The 20,311-nt window shown below is 34.5% G+C and overlaps 2 protein-coding genes across 2 annotated transcripts; both read left to right on the top strand.

The window, feature by feature from the left end:
- Positions 1–300: 300 nt before the first annotated feature.
- On the top strand, positions 301–1,525 carry CPFL2 (cuticular protein CPFL family 2). The gene is made up of 2 exons (NM_001163906.1): positions 301–326; positions 779–1,525. Exons 1-2 carry the CDS (start codon positions 315–317, stop codon positions 1,523–1,525), a joined length of 759 nt encoding a protein of 252 aa, NP_001157378.1. The 5' UTR covers positions 301–314.
- Positions 1,526–11,059: 9,534 nt separating this feature from the next.
- Positions 11,060–12,691, top strand: CPFL3 (cuticular protein CPFL family 3). Its single transcript, NM_001163905.1, is given in 2 exon segments — positions 11,060–11,090; positions 11,913–12,691. Coding segments are annotated over 2 exon segments (714 nt in total). The 5' UTR covers positions 11,060–11,078; the 3' UTR covers positions 12,615–12,691.
- Positions 12,692–20,311: the final 7,620 nt, after the last annotated feature.

Raw genomic sequence — 20,311 nt, forward strand, 5'->3', positions numbered from 1 at the left:
ACGGCATAAACAAAACATAAGTAACTCTTCAGACTACGAATAATCTTAGAGCACCAAATTAGACAATATGAAAACTTTGAATATTTTAAAATTAATATTGATTGTGTCGTTTTAAATTCAAAAATTAAGCTGAGTTTAAAGTTAAAGGTCATCCACCAATCTGATTGTAATACCCTGATGTATTGCATGTTACTGACGAACAAGGTAACACAGATCTGTAATGATGTTAAATACAAATTTTCGTTGCATATAAAAAGGTTGACTTTCAACAAAACTGTCATTCGATTTCAACTTTCCGAAAGAAATTGTGCCAAATGGATTGCAAGGTATCTGATTTTTAACTATATTAAATAGTATATTAATATAGAATACCCATTAAATAGTACATTCATTATTTATGTCCAAAGTTTTGGTAGCCATGAGCCATGTATTTAATTCTTTCGAGTCTGTACCGTCCTGCCTATTAAACCGCAAAGCAGTTATGCAACTCGATTAAAAGAGAATGGTGGAACTCCTATTAAGATTCAATTGAGATTCTGACGTCACGGTTCGGGATGGGCGACACTGTTCTTTGTGATTTATATAACTTTTAATAATAGCTTTAAATCAAGCAGATTGTGTACTCTGTGTAGATTAAATTTTCACATTCTACAAGGAAATTTTGACAGGGTATTCTATCACCATATATACGAAATCTCCAACAGAATACATCTTAACAATTTGAGTGCTGTTTTATATTGTGCATGACATTCATACTAAGCCCTTTGACTTCTTTCAGATAATCACTATTCTATGCTACTTAGCTGTAGCTAGAGCAAGTATCATCGATACTGACTATCCACCTGCAGCATCAGTGTCATATTCTTCAATATCTACGCCAATCAATGGCAAAACTATTATCAACCCAAGTACTGAAGTCAGAAGACGTATAAATTTTTACAAAACAGTCGAACCGGCTCCTGTACACGAAACGTTTTCCGACCACAATAATGCTGGAAATGCTTACTTTTCATCGCTCCACAAACAAAACCTTGATTATTACAACCATCAAAACTACGATACTCCAGTATATTTGAACACATATCAACACGAACCGATCGGATTTAATCCACACGAAAATATCAACGTTCACGGACCCTTGGTACACTCTGTCTCCACACTAGCTGCACACAAGTCTATTCCTGTGACCTTCGCAACCCATTCTATTCCCTATTCCAAAACGTCTTACTTATCGGACACTCGATCGGCCCCAACTGAACCATCACTTTTTGCTCAAAGTGGCCAATCTTCTGGATTATCAGCATATTCCTCTTATACTCCTTTGTCGTATTTGCCATCAAAATCAAGTGCCGTATATTCTAAGATTTCTGGTGTTAAATCTTACGATATTTATTCACCTCCGATAAACACAGCAGCAGCAAGTTACGAATCTCATCCATCTCTTAAAAATACATTAACGTATTCGGAAGCTCCATTAGTGTCTCATTTGTCTTTTAATGGACATGGAGCTTCTTATAGTTGGTAATTATTATATTTTTAAATGAAATGTGCGACTGAACTAACTTGCAAAGTTACTTATAAGGTTTATTTATTTAAATAAAATTACTTCCCACAAAACTGTTATTTTATTTGTAGACTGGAGTAGTTTTATTGGAGAAAATGCTTTGGACGTTATATCCAAATAAATAAATATCCACAAATCGGTTATTTCCTATAATTTTGTTTGACAACAAAAATCTACAATGGTTTAAAAAAATCTACCATTAAGACTTTAATTTACAACTTATATTATACTAATTCAAATATAGATTATTTTAACATTATTCCGACCTATTTTGGCTAAATAACTGAAACCTTTGTGAGCTATCACAATTATGTTTTTTCAAGTAAAAATATAGTATAGAGAAATCTGTTCATACTATTTCAAGCAGAGTTCTTGTTGACATTAGAAAATATTTTTTTTGCTTAAGCGAGTATACGGTACATAATATGTATGTATATGCATATACACAAGAAACAACAAATTTAAAAATTAAAGACATAAAATCAAATATCCAAGATTTTTAGTTTTTAATTTGCATTTTAAAATTGTTGTAGGTTATAATAATTATATCATTTTATGTTAGTAATTTATAATTAACTAAAATGCAGTCTAGAAGATGAGGTCACAAAAAACTTGATTAAATATTTAATTTTTTAACCAATAGAAGAAATATTTCAACAGATTTATCGATGTGTTTTTACTAAAAATGAAAATTGGTACATTTTACAATGGAAAAAAATTGCTCTTTCTCAAAAATCGCAACCGTTTATCCTCAAAGTTCAACAAACAGAAGTGGCAACATATAGAGCAACATAATTAATAGAGTTGTGCTTAACGCTTACACGCTTGAACTAGCTCAGATCGTAGTGACCGGTGTGCACGATTGACCTGTCCACGTGTGTCGCAAAACATGTTCCGTAAGGATCAGTGCACAATAGACAACGTTTAAAATATGGATGTATTATAAGCACAACATCTCAGACGCAACAGCAAATTCAATTTTTTTTGTTTGTTAAAACGTCTTCGTCTGGTGTTGTGTCTATTTAAGAAAAGCGCAACGCCGTAACTTCTCTTGACTGTTGTCAAAGAACACATAAGAATTCATCAACAGTCTGTATTTCTGTAATCGATTTACGTTGTAATCGTAAACCTGCATGGTACCATCGTGGCTATATCTATCGCGGAACAGTCCTAGATTTTTGTTTGAAAAACGGAACAATACTTATAATACACAATAGACTTCGATCGCATGTTTCAAGGAGGTTGGCGGAACAAACGTCGTGATGTCTACGGGTTCTCAAAATACAAATTAAAAAAAAAAATTGCCATAAAAGTCAGACTGCTGAAATCGATTTTTAAAATATGAATAAATGGAAAAACGAACACCTAGTGAGAAATACTTGGTGTGACTCTCGTATGCCCGAAGCATATACATCCAATACAATATTTATAGGTTTCCCCAGTTGAAAAGATCAACATAATGTGTGCTTAGTACTAAGCACTTAGCACTTACTTATCACTAAGCACACTGGAATTCAATCATACCACTGGAATATTCATCAAAACATTTAAAATAAACTTTTTGAATGTATTAATTTATTTAATAATATTTAATAATAATAAATATTATAAATTGATTTCCAACACAATTGTAAACTGAACCTAAGAAACAACCGCCTCAGTTGCCCTTAGCAAGCCACATGAATCTTACGCAACTGAGCCGAGCCTAGCCGGCGGACAATATGTGTCAGACATTGTTATCATTCTAATAAAGTTACTTCTAGTTTTAATTGTTCTCAAAATTGTTTGGTTACAAGATACAATAAGATTAAATACAGTATGTCTATAGACATTAAGAATGTTTCTTATTCTGGTGTATTGAAAGATTTTTTTTTTTTTGTGATATGATTATTTATTTTACTTTTATCGTGTCGTGGTCTGCCTTTTCAATTCTTCGTAGCTTATGCAACACTGTGGAACTACAACGATTTGAGCAATGGGTACTGAAGAAAACCTAAAGTGCCTCAATGTTACGGCAACCATGTAGATTAAGCACCATATATTTGCTATTAGCACTTATTGGTATTATTATGTTTGACGTCAGGGGTAGTGCGTGAATATGTTTTCCTACAATACAGTTTTGGATATTGAAAACCATAAGATAACCATAAGATCGGTGGGCAGCGGCTTGGCTCTGCCCCTGGCATTGCTGACCTCCATGACCGATGGTAACCACTCACCATCAGGTGGGCCGTATGCTCGTCTGCCTACTAGGGCAATAAAATAATATAATAAATATTGGTCTTTAAGAGATCTGCTTTACATCATGGTTGGACAAAATAACTCTATACTATTCCATTCACCACGCTCGTACTACATACTAAAAATCTTGTTGAAGAATCTACCTACCTAGTCAGGTCATAAATTCTGTCACATGTTTAATGTAAAATAATTGAAACAAGTTTATTCATTATGTAACCATTCATATACCAAAATGAACTTAACAAAACATAGATTCTTATGACACTACAGTTTATTCAAAATGACCTCCGTGATTTTGAATACAGGCCTTCAATCTGCGCGGCCAGTCGTCTATCGCAGCACGAACGAGGTCCATGTCAATATCGGCGGCTGCCTTAATCAAGGATGTCTTGATTGACTCCAAATTGGGATGAGGCTTTGAGCACGCCTTTTCCTCCAAGTGTTGCCATATCTTGTAATCTAATGGATTCAAATCTGAACTGGAGGAGGGCCAGTCTTCGTGCCGGATGAAGTCGATTACACGCGCCGCCAGCCAGTCTTGTGTGCTCTTCGCTCTATGAGCTGGCGCCGAATCTTGTTGGAATACCCAGTGCCTGTTATTGAACATGGTATGAGAAACAGGCTCCACAAGATTCGTCAGGACTGTATTTTGATACACAACTGCATTCGTTTTTACACCTTTCTCACAAAAATGTACCTCTGTTAAGCCCCAATAAGAAACTCCCAACCATACCATGAGCGAGGATGGAAAATGACCTCGTTGGACACGCGGAATACGGTTGCTCGCTTCTTCACTACTGTGTGCGTACACCTTATCATTTTGTTTGTTGTAGCTCTCTTGTACGGTAAAAATTTTTTCATCCGAAAAAAGAATTTCCCGATATTTTTTTCCCGCGTACCGCTTCAACAAAGCGCGGCATCTCTTCAGTCTCAGGTCCATTAGACGAGCATTCAAACGATGTCCTGTTTTTCTTCGATATGCCCGAAGCCCTAAGTCTTCATTTACCACCCTTTTCACCGTCGTTCTGCTTAACCCCATCTGAAGGGCCAACAGTTTCTGCTTACGTTTGGGATTTCTTTGAATTCGCGCCTTCACAGCTTTTATCACTGCTGGAGTCCTAACAGACCGAAGGCGACCACTTCTTGACCTGTCATCTACACTAGAGTCTTCATTGTATCGTTTGATGGTACGATAAACGAATCTTTTGGTTATATTGAAATTTTTCAGTATGTTAAAAATTTGAAATGGCGCGTAACCGCAACGATGCAACGCAATAACTGCAACACGGTCTTCTTTAAGCGTCCACTCCATATTTAAAAATTCGACTAAAATTCTAAGAGTATACATTTTTATTTTCATGAACAATTCGAAATTCGAATTCAATAAACTTTTTTGTGGCCAGCATTCTAAAAGAAAAGTTTTTACTGTGTGACAATACTTATGACCTGACTAGTTATATATATACGTGAAGCAAAAACTTTGTTCCCATTTTTTCGAAAATTGCGTGGACGGTGAAGTAGGAAATTTCCAACATTTATAGAGAAGGAGTGTAGAATGCTACTTTTTTTTTAAATTATATATTAAAAGTACATTAAATCAATAAATAAAACATTACACACACTACCATCTATTTGACACATACACACATAGTTATATATACTCTTTGTTTATTGTCAAACTTTTGTTATTTGCTTAAAGTCTGTATTTTCATTGAGAATAGGTTATGTAATATTGTTTATCTTTATATTTATTTGTTTATAGTGTAGTCACAATCTGTGATTATAGAGGTATATTATTAGTCTTTGACAATAGAATCTTAATGACGTTCAAACTGATAATTTCAATTAATTATAGTTGAATTTCGACTACTGCGGGACCACTAGTATATTATAAGTAATTTCAAAAACTTAAACAGTAAGATCATGGTAAGATCATTGTCCACGTCGTATTGCGTCACTCGTTATCAAACCAGCTAGAGAGTAGATACGTTCTTGGCAGGTCAATAGCGACATGCTGTCTGCCAATACAATGTTTCGTGCAATTAAGATACATTTGCTAGAACGAATCCGTAGCGTAATCCATCCAAGAGTGTATAAGCTTGCAACCGACTTACAAAATAAAGGGTTCTCAATTCACTCCGTTATTTATAAGCCTATTTTGATTTTTTTGATTGAAAGGAAAAACTTCAAATTAATCTTATAGAAATTTAAACAAAATGATCTAAGCCGTCCGTAGTATGATTTTTAAATCAAAATAACTGAGAATATTTACTGAAGTCAGTTTTAATATTTTTCATATCTGAAATTGGATATTTGTGAAAAATTGGTGCTTTTATCGGCTTAATATTATGGTATATTTGAAGGGATGGTTAAAAATAATATACATAAAAGATGAATACAGAATGACTAACAACACGTAGCTTAAATTTCTGGATCTATAAGCTGGATCTATATTTCAATATTGCATAGAACGTCTTGATAATATAACGTAGGTGAGCACTAAAGATTGATTTTTTGCAAAGATTAAGAATCAATAAGAATAAGGTATATGTTAACTTATTCTTGTTAAAAATATATTAAACGCTTCCAAAAAAACATGATTAAACCAAAGTAACTTAGTTTAAATAAAAAAAACACTTTAGATATGAATAAAAGCCTGTAAAATTTGTTCAGGGTTGTTACTGATTTCCGGATTACCATAGTCGAAATTCATTTTTATAAGAATCAAAGTAATTCAAATTTAATTGCATTAATCCGTCAAGGTACCATACTCAACATTTTTGCACTGTTAATTTTACTAGCCTTGGCCGATATGATCGGAATTGCATAACAAGTGTCACCCTAAGATTTAGATTCTTTTTATGTATTTTATTTTCTAATTTCTCTGTCTCTGTTCTCGCTTGATTCAGTTTTTTTTTATTGAAGCTTAGGAACTAATTGACTTTATTTTGTTTTCTTCTATTGTTAATAACAAATTTCGTTAATAGCAACAAATAAAAAAAGAGAAAATCATTGACAATTGAAGAAGAAAAAGGCCCTAAAACGAATTCGCCTACTTAAATGTAGATTTATATTTCTAAGACATCGTTAAGGCATTCACTAGTTTATATAAATAAAAAATTAATTTCGGTCCTGTGGTCCCATCACTATCGCCCAATGCAATATAAAATTACATTCATTGATTAAAACGACTAGAGGTTCACTCAGTGTACGCAGATGTGAACCTTTTTGAAATTTCACTGATAACAGTTTAAAACAAAAAAACAATACTTATATTATAATAATATGGACACGGCTCATTTAATTGTACGTATATTATATGGACACGGCTCATTTAATTGTAAGAAGTGACCGTTGTTCGTGGACCGGCTGAATTTTTTTTTTGTTGCTTAGTTTGTTAGACGACCTCACAGCCCACCCGATCTTAAGTGGTTACTGGAGCCCATAGACATCTACGACATAAATGCGCCACCCACCTTGAGATATAAGTTCCAAGGTCTCAGTATAGTTACAACGGCTGCCCCACCCTTCAAACCGAAACGCATTAATTGCTTCACGGCAGAAATAGTCGGGGTGGTGGTACCTACCCGTGCGGACTCACAAGAGGTCCTACCACCAGTAAAAATTTTCAGAGAATAGGAATAAACTCGGCTCCGGTAGCGACTAGTCCAATAAGATGACGGTATACCATTCTCCAACTAACTAACTAAAAAATGTTAATGTTTTTATTTACTGACATTTAATTAATCAACTAATGAATTGTAATGTACGTTCACGGTAAACTTCCGTTTTTATATCGTATATATTTTAATTACACTTCCGTAAATATATTACGTGTTTACCCTCAAATCTTAGTTTCCTATTGACTAATAATAACAATTCCTATATTTGGTACCAAAAATTTGGAGATCTACCTACTCCTTGTGGTAGCGAAATTTTATTTTTCAACTAACATTGACCATACGTTTTTAAAGATATTTTCACTTTGAAATAAGATTTAGGTCGCGATAGAAATAATCAGTGTGCCAATGAGGGCTTACAAATAATTGGCACTTATCAGCACGATATGTGAACCGGCATAGTCACATCGCTTGATAGGAGTATACCGAGCATCTTGCCATTTAGACCACGACTTTAGATTATGTAGGAAGTGTGAATAACATACTTTATGAGTGCTAGTAAGAAAATGAAGTACTAAGTATCTATCCGAATCGTTATCCAAAACGAGTTAGTTTTAATTGCTGAAAATAAACCCACAGCTCAACTCTTATGAACTGGTAATTAGAAGTCCATAGAATTCACAAATAATACGAAACGAATCGTAAATCATGTGAATACTTGAGGTCTAAGTCTATATTTCATTCTATGAGTGAATAATTCATCTCATCCTTCAAACCAGAACGCTCGATAACTTTGATACAGAATTACAAGTAGGTGGTACCTATAGATCCTAAATTATAATGGCTAATCTTTAAAGATGTAAAGTAAAATTTTGGGATACGAAAGAAACTGAGACCTTAACTGTAATTATACTGAGACCTTAGAACTTACATCTCAAGGTTGGTGGCGTATTTACGTTGTAGATTTCAATGGGCTCCAGTAACCACTTAACACCAGATGAGCTGTGAGCTTGTCCACCCATGTAGGTAAGCAAAAAAATAAAAAATCATTTTACAATGTAAACGTGCAAATGAAGCATGTTAATATAGTTTTGTCCTAATTTTTCAATTGACTGACTTACAATTAATATGTATATTTAACTAGCTAATTTCAAATTCTCCTAGCATCCGGTACAGTCACCATCTTTCACCAGGATGGTCGCGTGGTCGTCAGCTTATGGGAATTTAAAAATAATATATGTACTTATCCACCTTGAAATTTAAATTAAAGGCAGTATGTGACATTTAAAGGTAATTAATAAAGCGTGTCATTGAAATTTAACATTAAATTATACTATTTGTACTCAAATAATACACTTAGTACTTACTGGTACTCATTATCGGCTTAAATATACCGCAAGCTTGGAAATTAATTTATTTAAAAAATTATGAAGAATTTGATTTGTCTTTTGTAAATTATATCAAATGGACCTGCAGAATACCCATGTAAAGCTTTTATGGCACCCATAACATACAATAATATGCATAATGCTTCCGTGAGATATAAAACTGCTTCCTTGAGATATAAAAATCTGAATTGCAAACTTTGTGAGGCAGAAGAAGACTAGTTGCTACTCGTACCCATGCGGGCCTGCAATAAAGTCTATCATCAGTTAGATAACATATATGGGGTTCCATATGGTTTTTTATTACTACTGTAAGCAGATAGGTATTTGACTTACCTGATGATGAAGGAATGCTGTGGCTCATGGACTCAAGTAATACCAGGGCAAATAATTACTACAGTGCCCGTAGCAACAGTTCTTCAAGGACACTGAGGACCTTCTAGTATCTACTGAGCTAGAAAAGCTAAAATACTGATCAAAGCTTGCTTCGTACAGAATAGTTTTCCATCTTCAGCCTACCGTTTTTTTTGTTGCTCGTTAAATAAGATCAAGAAGCGAAAAAACCCGTGAAACATTTGCAAACGCAAACGAATAAGTGTCTTTGATGTTAGTACGGTTGTTAGTCAAATTGCAAATGTTATTTACAAGCGGACGTTCAATGTCTCCGAACGACATAACCTTCAGAGACTCCACTAATAATCTATATATTAATACATGAAGGAAAAACTTTGTACAACTTTTACGAAAATTGCGCAGACGGAGGAGTATGAAATTTCCCATACTTATAGAGAATATAGAGAAGGAGTGCCGAATTTTAATTTTTTTTTAAATGATGCCTAAAAAATACATTAAATCAATATAAAAAACATTACACACACTACCCTGTATTTGACGCACACACGCATGCATACTATTTATTTATTGTCAAACTTTTGTTCTTGACGTCTGTGGTCAAATTGAGAATAGGTTAAATATTGTTTGTCTTTATTAATATTTTTCTATAGTGTATTCTTGGCGAAATTTGTGATTATAGAAGTATAATAGTCTTTGAAAATAGAATCATAATAGTGTACAAACTTACAATTTCAATTAATTATAGTCGAATTTCGACTACTGTGGGACCACTAGTAATAGATAGTTACTTCAAGTATATCGCTTTATTGACGGATGGACTGTGAGCCCATATGTATTGATAACACATACGTACGTAGGAGATATGTGTTTCGGTTCGAATAATGGGATAGCCATTTTATAAAATAACGGAGACGTCGATTTTAAGCCAGAAGGTGCAAAAAATTCTAGGTTACTTCCTGAACGCTTCATTAAATAAGATTTTCGTAAGCTTCTTCACTATTGGAAAGTAGTTTGATTTTCAAAAGTGATACCAACGACTGATTATCCATATGACATCATCAACAATTAAATCAACTTAGCATACTACTTTCGTTATTACTAATATGAAAAAGAAAAAAAAATACACAATTTCAACAGAAAAGAAAACCGATTTGTCGTAACTATGTAGTATATTATGATCAATGAAGTCGAAATCAAATGCTATATGCATTAATAAAAATAACTCAAAAACTACTGGTCGAATCTTTCACCGGCTTTTAAATGAAAAAAGATACATCAAAATCGGTTCAACTAACAAAACCCTCCTCTGGTTTAAAAATTAATTTACTAACACACAGACCCTTAGCTTTATTATATCAAACGTGACGCATCCATAATAGTTTGCATTGCATGAAATAATTTAATAAATACAGGAGCTGTCATCCTTAAAAACATTTAATCAACTTAAATACATTATGTCATTGCAGATCTGCAAGCCGCGGTAATCACTTTGTATCTGGTGATTCGCATGTTGCAAGTGTACAGGGGCAGTTAAATAAAAATAATATTATGAAGAGACCTATGATTGTGTTACTTTATACAAAATCAACTTCAACAAACCTGAACTAAAACAAAGCGACTAATCGTTGATTTAACAGTTTAAAAACAATGGCTAACGACATTCAATTAAGCATACAGTCGATCAGGGACCCTAAGGTTTCAACACAAATACAAATTACCGTCTAAACTTGACATGTGGACATGCAGGCTACATATCAACTATCTAACATTATTTAGATCATGCGACAGGGCAATATTCATGCACTAACCAGATTTGGTACAAACAGCTTGCGCACGGGGGTAACGAGACCAGTATAAAAGTCCTCGTGAATTGTGTGACTGTATCACTTGCCGTGGTGTACTTTATATAACAAAATGGCAGCTAAGGTATTTTTATAGTGTTTTTTCATCGATGTGTGATATTTTTTTTCGCGGCAAAGCTATGGGATCCGAAATGTTTTTGTGGTCAAATAAGGCATTTTAACTTTTTTTTGTTTCCTTTTTTTCTGGACTCATTTATGGTCTCAATTTCTATCCTTAAATTTATCCCAATTATTGATTAATATTTATTTATTATTTAACACAAATTGTCAATTTCTTGTCTGGAAAATTTTAATCCACTTTAAAAAATCATAACATCATTTTTCCACATTCTTTTAGAAAAAAAAATTTAATAACTAATGTAAATGTGAAAAAAAGTTGAGTACACTAGGATTTCTAATATCATGAACACTTAAATTCACTTGTATAGCACAAATTATCAATTTCTTGTCTGGATAATTTTAACCCACTTTAAAAAATTATTATATCATTTTTCAACATTCTTAAAAAATAATAATTTAATAACTAATTGAAATGTGAAAAAAAGTTGAGTACACTAGGATTTCTAATATCGTGAACACTTAAATTCTCATTAATTTAAATTATAAGAATTTTTTTAAAACATGCTTATTAAACGTGCTTAATTCATAAGTTTTTATGAAATCAAACCTGATCTAAACAATTACATTTATCTATTTCTTGATACGTTATGTACTATATATACGCAGTGTACTTGTAGGGGATAATCCATAGTGACTTGCAGAGCCTGTGAAGTATCTCAATTACGACACTAACAAGTTTGGCAACTCAAACATAAAAGTAAAGTTGCTTTGTCCACTACAACGGATAGGCGCTTACAACATTTAAATTGTAATTTTCATTTCACAGTTGGTAGTACTTCTGTGCGCTTTGGCGACCGCTCGCGCCGGCGGACTTTACGGAGCATCATATGCTGCACCTATTGCATCATACGCGGCAGCCCCAGTCATCAAAAGCTACGCCGCCCCAGCGTATGCTGCATACTCTGCGCCAGCCTACTCAGCATACTCTGCACCAGCCTACTCAGCATACTCTGCACCAGCCTACTCAGCATATGCCGCACCAGCTTACTCGGCATATGCTCCAGCTTCTTATTCAACCTACGCTGCGTCTCCCGTCTACAAGAGCTACTCCGCCCCTGCCGTCGCCGTCTCAGCACCCATCGTTAAGGCCGTTGCACCCGCAGTATCCTCCGTTTCATCCTACTCTACCCAGACATCGCATGGTGCTCCTCTCCTCACCAAAACTATCGCTCCTGTAGCGACTTACGCCGCTGCCGCACCTGTTGCAGCTTATGCTGCGCATGCTGCACCACTCGCAACTTATGCCGCACACGCAGCCCCTGTTGCTTACTCCGCCCCTTACACAACCTATGCCCATGCCGCTCCTTTGGTGACTAAGACATACGCTGCCCCTGTAGCCAGTTACGCTCATGCAGCTCCTCTTACCTACGCTGCCGCCCCCGTCCTTAAATCAGCCATCTCCTACTCAGCCGCCCCCGCTGTTTCCCACGTGTCCTACAGCGGCCTTTCAGGTCACTACGGCTGGTGATCATGAAGTTACCTAATCTGTACAAAAATAGTTATTTATATTTTTTTACAATGCGAATAAATTCTGTGAAAACTTAACTTTATTTTTTCTTTTGCATTTTATTACAATAGACCTATTACAAAAATACTAGGGACAACAGTGCTAAAATGCATTTATGTTACACCACTAATAAGATAGTTAAATAAGTGACATTACATTACATTACATTGTTTTTGTCGCACAGAAATCTGATGATATTATTCTCATTCAAAAAAGTCACAAGGTATTTGTTTTTTATTACCTCAATAGGTATATGAATATACGCTCATCTGATGAGAAGTGTTCTACATTTATCACATCCACATGTTTGCTAAAATTTTGCAACAGTTGTGCTGCTACTCAAAATGGTTTTCTTACTTTACTAATTCAAGATAGACTGAATATTTCTCGATTGCTCAACACGTCTAATCTGTCCGTAAAATTCTAACACATTCAAAATGAATAGGTGTATTCGATTGGACGAACCTGGTAGCATGGACCACAGAGTTGACAACAGTACTCCACGCGAGTGTATAGTGTGTGGATTGTGTGAATATTGTGTGAACCGACGGAAGTCTCCCAATTACTTATATATGGTGTCATTGTTTTTAAACGCAATATCATTAAACATGGCCATCCGAAAATGAATACTCTATTCATTAGATTGTAATTGAACACAAATAAAATATACAATTAATTCCACGATTTAAGGAAAAGCGAAAAGAGGTTGGCAGCTGTAAGCTTATATAAGTATGCATGTATGTCTGTCTCTGGTACCCATAACACAGGGAATTCTATTTTAGAACCGGATAGTCATGCGTGATTTGTTCCGAGTTGCTTAATAAATATCATTAGTTATTATTAAAATATACTATTTTTAGTGCTTTAAATAAAGAGTCGAATGTATTAAAATTGACTATGAAGTTCACGACCTATTCTCGCTGTTTGTCAATAGATGGCTACAACAATAAATACCGATCGATTTTAATAGATCTAAACTTAGACATATGAATGATAAACAAACCGTTTTGACACATTTTGTTTTGTTGGTTGTATATCAAAGTGTATTGTTACGCTGGTAAGAGCAACGCGATCTGTCGTCGAATGGCGGAAGCGAATATCAAAGAAACTAGTAAACTCGAAAACGCTCAAGAAGTAAAACGCCATCTATTGTCAGACAGCGCAAACACATATCGAAGCAACGCGACTTGTCAAGAATGTTCTCGATAGTTGTGGAGATGTCCTATCGACTATAAAAGCGTTGAAGAGATGACAGGAAAAATAAAATAAAAAAAAAACTGGAGCTGACGACAGCACGACGCCGGTAGGAGCTTGCTGCCGGGCGTCACTTCTGGTAGGATTCAAATCAAGCCATCGTATTATATTTATGTATATATGTCTAAGTAGGTGTGCTGAGTACGCTACGAGCAGCCCTCGCTCATGTCCCCCCCCGCATCAAGTTCACCCCTGCCTTTCATGGCAGGGAGCTTCTGCCCGGGCAGTGTGGTTCGCCCCGAGGCCCGTTCCATGCCCCCATAATGTGGTAAGATGACCCCCCTCTTGCTCACAAAGGCAGTTAGTAATCGGATCTAGTCGAAGCGAAACAGCGAACGGATCACCTGAAGCGAAGCGAAAGAAGTAGTGAATTGAGAATTTTAAAGTGTTCGTTAAGTGTTAATACAGTATTAATTTGTATTTCGGTAGAATTTTTATTTATCCCGAACCCCAGAACGTAACAGTATTGATATAGTTTCAATTTTTCGCAAATCAAAAGAACTGTTTTTTGATAAGTTGGTCCTCTAAGCGTGTCTAAACTTATACGATTTTGTTGAAACGTGGCACAGTTATTGTTGGTACTTCAGGGTTTCTGAACCTTTTCACTATCATGGTACCATAATGCGGGATTTACATTACGAAATTAGTGTCATGCATGTTGAACTCAGTTTCACGAAAGTAGTTTCGATATATGCGAAAGTAATTTCGTAAAAAAATTAGTGTCGCGAAATCCATAGTATCCCAGTAACCATGGCGCCATCAGCATTAAAGCTATATTTTGCTATATTCAATGTAGCTAAAGAAATGCTTATGTACCTACAAACTTAAAAAAAGGCTATCAAGAAAAAATACTTTGGTATATTCGAAGATGGTTAACAAGAAGGCATTTAGGTGCAATGAAGTTAGTCTTTGAATTAGCAGATGAAGATCCTGAGAGCTATAAAAACTATTTTCGAATGAGTGAAGATAATTTTGATTTTTTACTGTAGGTATTTCGGGTCCCAGAGACACTCTTGTCGCTAATATTCATTAATGAATTTTATATTTTTATCTGTACTTCATCTTTGGTTTGCCATTTTCAAGGCTTGAAGCGCGCGCGAGCTAAAAATACACACGGCCGCACAGCGCAGGCGTTTTCGCGACATTAGTTTCACGTCGCGTCTACACTATGAAATTTGTTACATGACACTAATTTCACCAAAAAATCGCGCAGGGCACGAAACTTATTTACATTCATGAAATTAATGCATGCATTACGAAAATATTAAATTACACGTGAAACTGTTGTTAAAACTAATGTCACGAAATTGATTTCATGCCACTAATTTCGTAATGTGAATTCGCCCTAAGTATAGTGCGAGTAAGCAAAACAAAAATAAGTTAAGAATTTAAAAATAAAGGATTGACAACTGTAACAAATGAAACTGCTTAATTTTCTTGCTCACTAACAATTAATGGCAGATAGTCTTCAGAAAATTTGAATTCCGAATTCTCGATAAAATATTTGTTTTTTCTTGTATCAATAACGTGTGAAATAAAGTAACCAAACACTGTAATTATATATTGACGACGTTCTCAAAGACACACACGAATACAATGACACATTCTTGACAAGAAGATAACGATCATGTTAATCATCATTGTCTTAAGAAGGTCGTTGGTGTCGAAAGTAGACGCAACGGGCCTTGGCTCTCGGCTAATTGTGACAATAAAAGTAACAAACATTCGGTAAAGTGTAGGAGTATTTACGAAAATTTATGTTTTTTTTTTCTATTCATATACCTAAATTAACACTTTCAGTTGAGATTATTGGTGCTATGGAAAATTACTAATTTATGGAGCAGTCTTCGAATTTTACAAGTGAAGAACTTGCTAGATGTCTTCTTCACAGTACAAGACTTTTTTTATATGCCTCCTTCCACTGTGAAGCTTAGACTTACTTAACCTTGTGCGGGTTCATATTACGCCATACGAACAATAATTCGATATTAGTCTATATTTTAAAATATTCAATCACTTCAACATGCCAATAAGCTTTTATTTGACTTTGGTTTATTCTTAGTGTAGAACAACAACTTTTATCATAGTAATCTGTGGAACATATCCTAAGCACTTATGTCAATTTGTAAATCAAATTAAAAAAACATATTATGTTCTATTTACATGCGGTCTAATCTTGTCTTAATTAATCCCTTTTTCTGGCAGAGGCAATCTTGTAGATGTTATTTGCGTTTGCATGTCCCATGACTTGCTCTTTCGTTTCAAATTCAAATTACGATCGTGCTAAAGAAATTTTCATTTCAATAATTAAAAATAAAGTATTCATATAGATTGAGAATGAATTCATCTTGCCGAATCTCGGTTGAATAAATAAGATTCAGAGTATCGTAATGGTAATTTGGCCCAGAATAAATTTATCTCTTGTTTATACCATTAAAATTGATGATTATTATTTTGTGTCCATGGAGCATTATGGTTTTGAATAGTAGGATTGCAATAAATTTGAGATTTCAACATCACCTGTTAATGTATACGGTTTCTACTAACCACTTTACTAACAAAATAAATTTATAAATCAGAATGTAAAGACACTTTAAAATAGTCATGACTTTATCACCGATTCGGAGTCCAATTGCACAAACTCAAGGCTTGGTCTTTTTTTTTTAAATTACATTTTGACAAGCATTACTGCATTTATCAACTCACTATATACTGTAGCATGATCAGAACTAGATCAGATTATTGAGGGCTGACCAAAGAACTCGTTAGTATTGCTACTGTATAAAGGATAATTAAAAATCCAACTGGTATTCCATTTACGCCAGTGAAACAATATGTTCACGAGTGCTTCTCGTCTAGCATGTCACTGTAATACTGTTATACCATATGGGTCAAAATTAAGAATCATTTTCAAAAACTGTGTCAATTGTGACTCAAGCGAAAACGTGAATGGACTTCGTCGGAGTCGTTTTTTATACGGAGATCGTGACAAGACCCCATTAAATCAAGATCTATATAAGGATTTCTGTAATCAGAGCACGTGATAATCTATAAAACGTACTTTTGATAAACGAAATGAATTGTAAGAATTTCCGAAATTGATTAGGGTATTTGGCGTAGACGAGGAAAAAAATGGAATTCCAATTTAAGTGATACACCGACTCACGTCTCAAGAAGGCAGCACGCTATGTTTTCCTATATAACCCGAGAATTACTTTTCGTTTGGTGGGAAATGCTTCAAAATAGTTTGGCAAAATATCCAAAATACTCTAATCTGTGTAAATGCAATTTAGGTAAAGAACATCTGAAATGAATACAGCTGTAGCTCATCTGATTATAATTCAAAGAAGTCTAAAACACAAAAAACTCTACTCATCAATATAAACGTTCAAATAAATTAAAACAATTACTAAAGTCAAAATAAAACACTCAGTCAATTTAGGCAGTAAGTCGAGACTTTGAGATATTGTAAAATGTAATAATACTTTACTTAACATTTAAAATTCACAGTCCAACGTGGTTCCACATTGAAATGGCATACGATAATGCCCTATCATAAAGCCCAAGAGGTTTTTATAGTCGTATCATATTACGTAGTCGGAAGGTCAGAGTTTGGTAATACGAAAACCAGTATATTTTGAGGAAGCGCATCATTTCAATGTGTAAGCTGTAAGCTATATACCTTTTTTACTTACATAGAAATTTCATTCCTTGATAACAGCAAAAGGCTAGATATATTTTTTCAAATCAAATGAAGGGGTTTCGTGTGGCTTATTTTTATTTTCGATCTTCATTCAGCAAGAGTATTACGGAAAGCTATTAAAAATTATTCGTTTTTGTTAATAGTCAATACTTACGTAGTTCTATGTGTAGGCAAAGTTTATATATAGCGACGTCAAAATCTTTACGCGCGTCAATTAGTTCTATGATATTATAAATTAGGATTCCGCATATATCATAACATTTTATCGTCCACACACGTTATCGTTACACATAGAAACATGTACGAACGACATATATGGCCGCAAATCGCGTATTGCGATCGCTCGTAATAAAAACCTTCTATCGTCTAATGTGCAGATCGCGTGCTCTGTCTTATAGATTACGATGCAAAATCATCACAGCTCTAAATGAAAAAAGTTCATATAGAGTCCAATTCTTGTTTTATTAATAAGCTAGCGTCCCACTCCGGCTCCGCTCGGGTCTTTAACAAAAATTTCAACGATATTTATATTAGCTTTATTTAGTTAGACATATACTGTCGCGACACGTTTTGTAAATAAAAATCTGTTCTACAAAGTCGTACTACATTATTTTATTCTATTATCAATAGTTTTCGCAGGGTACGCGATGTAAAGAATATTTTAGGTAATTTTTTTACATCTTGGGTTACATTATTGGAGTTTTAGTAAGGATTCCTAATGTTGTTCAAAAAAAAAAAAAAAATTATACCCTATGTCACTTGGGAATAGTGTAACTTCCAAACAGTGAAAGAATTTTTCAAATCGGTTCAGTAGTTTCGGAGTCTATTCAATACAAACAAACAAACAAATCTTTCCTCTTTATAATATTAGTATAAAGAACTCAGTGAAGCCTTTCGATGCATGTAAAATCAAATGTCGAATGTCATTGGAACATGGGTCATTGAAACATTGGAATACTCTGTCAATAAATATAAGTGATTCAATACATAGTGATCAGACATAGGTGAAAACATTTTCATTGATATTGTGTGTTTTTATGATAATTTATCTTAGTTTATATGTGTATGTGTTATATGTGTATGACAGTTCTGTACTAAACCCGAATATTGTATATTAATAAATAAATCGAAAAGTTTTTTTTTGTCTACTGAAAGCATTGTAATATCTAAGTAGTGTAGAACATAAATATTATATTAAGTAAGTCGTTTATATTTTCAAGAATCCTGGTATTAGAGCGGAACTTTTCCCAATGTTAATTTTTTTTAGAAAATCGTACAATTTAACGGTATTTTGTTCAGTGGTATAATGCGTGTTTCAAAAGAGTGATCACAGGTTCAAAACTTGATCCCGTCTTGCCATTCTTCCCATTTTTTCGAATTTTCACTTGTATTTAACGTAAAATGTATTTCCGAGAACACATTTTACAATAAATATAGCTTCGGTTTAATAGCAGCGACGAACTATCTACCATATCTGAGCAACTTGGCCATTTAGCAGTTAAAAAAAATATGTAAATTTACTCTCACGACCGTGATGTTACGTAAATAAAACCTTGAATTCTAGGGAAAACGAATCGATCATCGTTCTGTATCAATAAAATTTTGACGGTCAATGAAGAATAACGATGTAACTGTTCACTGATTTCTTAGTCTATGAACACAGATATCATGATACGCCTCAAATATTAGCCTACCATTAAGCACATGTATTTTCTACATGGATACCAAGTTTCAAGTTAATCGGATGCACGGTTCAGTAGTTATAACGGAACATCCGTAAAGGCCACTGTAGATTTATGCCTATATATTTTATAGTCTTGCCATAAATACTGAGACAAAGGAAAAAAAAATCTATTGCAAATAACATTTATTACTTTTACAGTTAGTTTAATACATAAATATAAATCAATTTAAAGTATAAAAAGCTCATTCGAAGTGGTCTCCATTAGCTGCAACACAGTCCTTTAAACGTTGAGGCCAGTTATCAATAGAAGCACGCACTCTTTCCATGGGAACATTTTTCACTGCCAATCGTACAGATTGTTTTAGGGACTCCAAATTATCATGGCGTTTAGAGCAAGCCGTACTCTCTAAAACTGACCATAAATCATAATCCAGCGGATTAAGATCGGGACTAGACGACGGCCAATCTTCAGCTCTGATGAAGTCCGAAACGTTCGTTTCCCACCAAGACTGCGTAGACCGAGCTTTATGACCTGGCGCCGAGTCATGCTGGAAGGACCATTCTTGATTATTGAACATGGTGTTGTTAAGGGGCTTCACTACCTTCTCAAGAATGGTATCTTGATACACTTGTGCCGATGTCTTGATATCTTTTTCACAAAAGTATGGCTCAGTCATTCCTTCATAGCTAATACGCCACCAAACCATCACTGAAGTCGGATAGTGCCCTCGTTGCACTCTATGACCTCCCTTTGCGTACCGCTTCAGTAGTTGTTTCAATTTTACCACACTATTCTATTTTAAATTATCAGTTAAGAAATGACCAGTACGTCTCTTATAGGCTGCAAGTCCTAAGTCATCTTTTAAAATACGCAACATGGTTCTAGGTGCTATCTTCATCTCCCGAGATAAAATCTTTTGCTTTCGGACAGGATTTCTTCGAATTATTTCCCTTACTGCTTTGACCACCTTTTTCGTACGAACACTACGTGGACGCCCAGATCTTTTCCTGTCGCAA

The sequence above is a fragment of the Bombyx mori genome, chromosome 23 (genome assembly GCF_030269925.1).
Source record: "Bombyx mori chromosome 23, ASM3026992v2".
Classification (NCBI taxonomy): domain Eukaryota; kingdom Metazoa; phylum Arthropoda; class Insecta; order Lepidoptera; family Bombycidae; genus Bombyx; species Bombyx mori.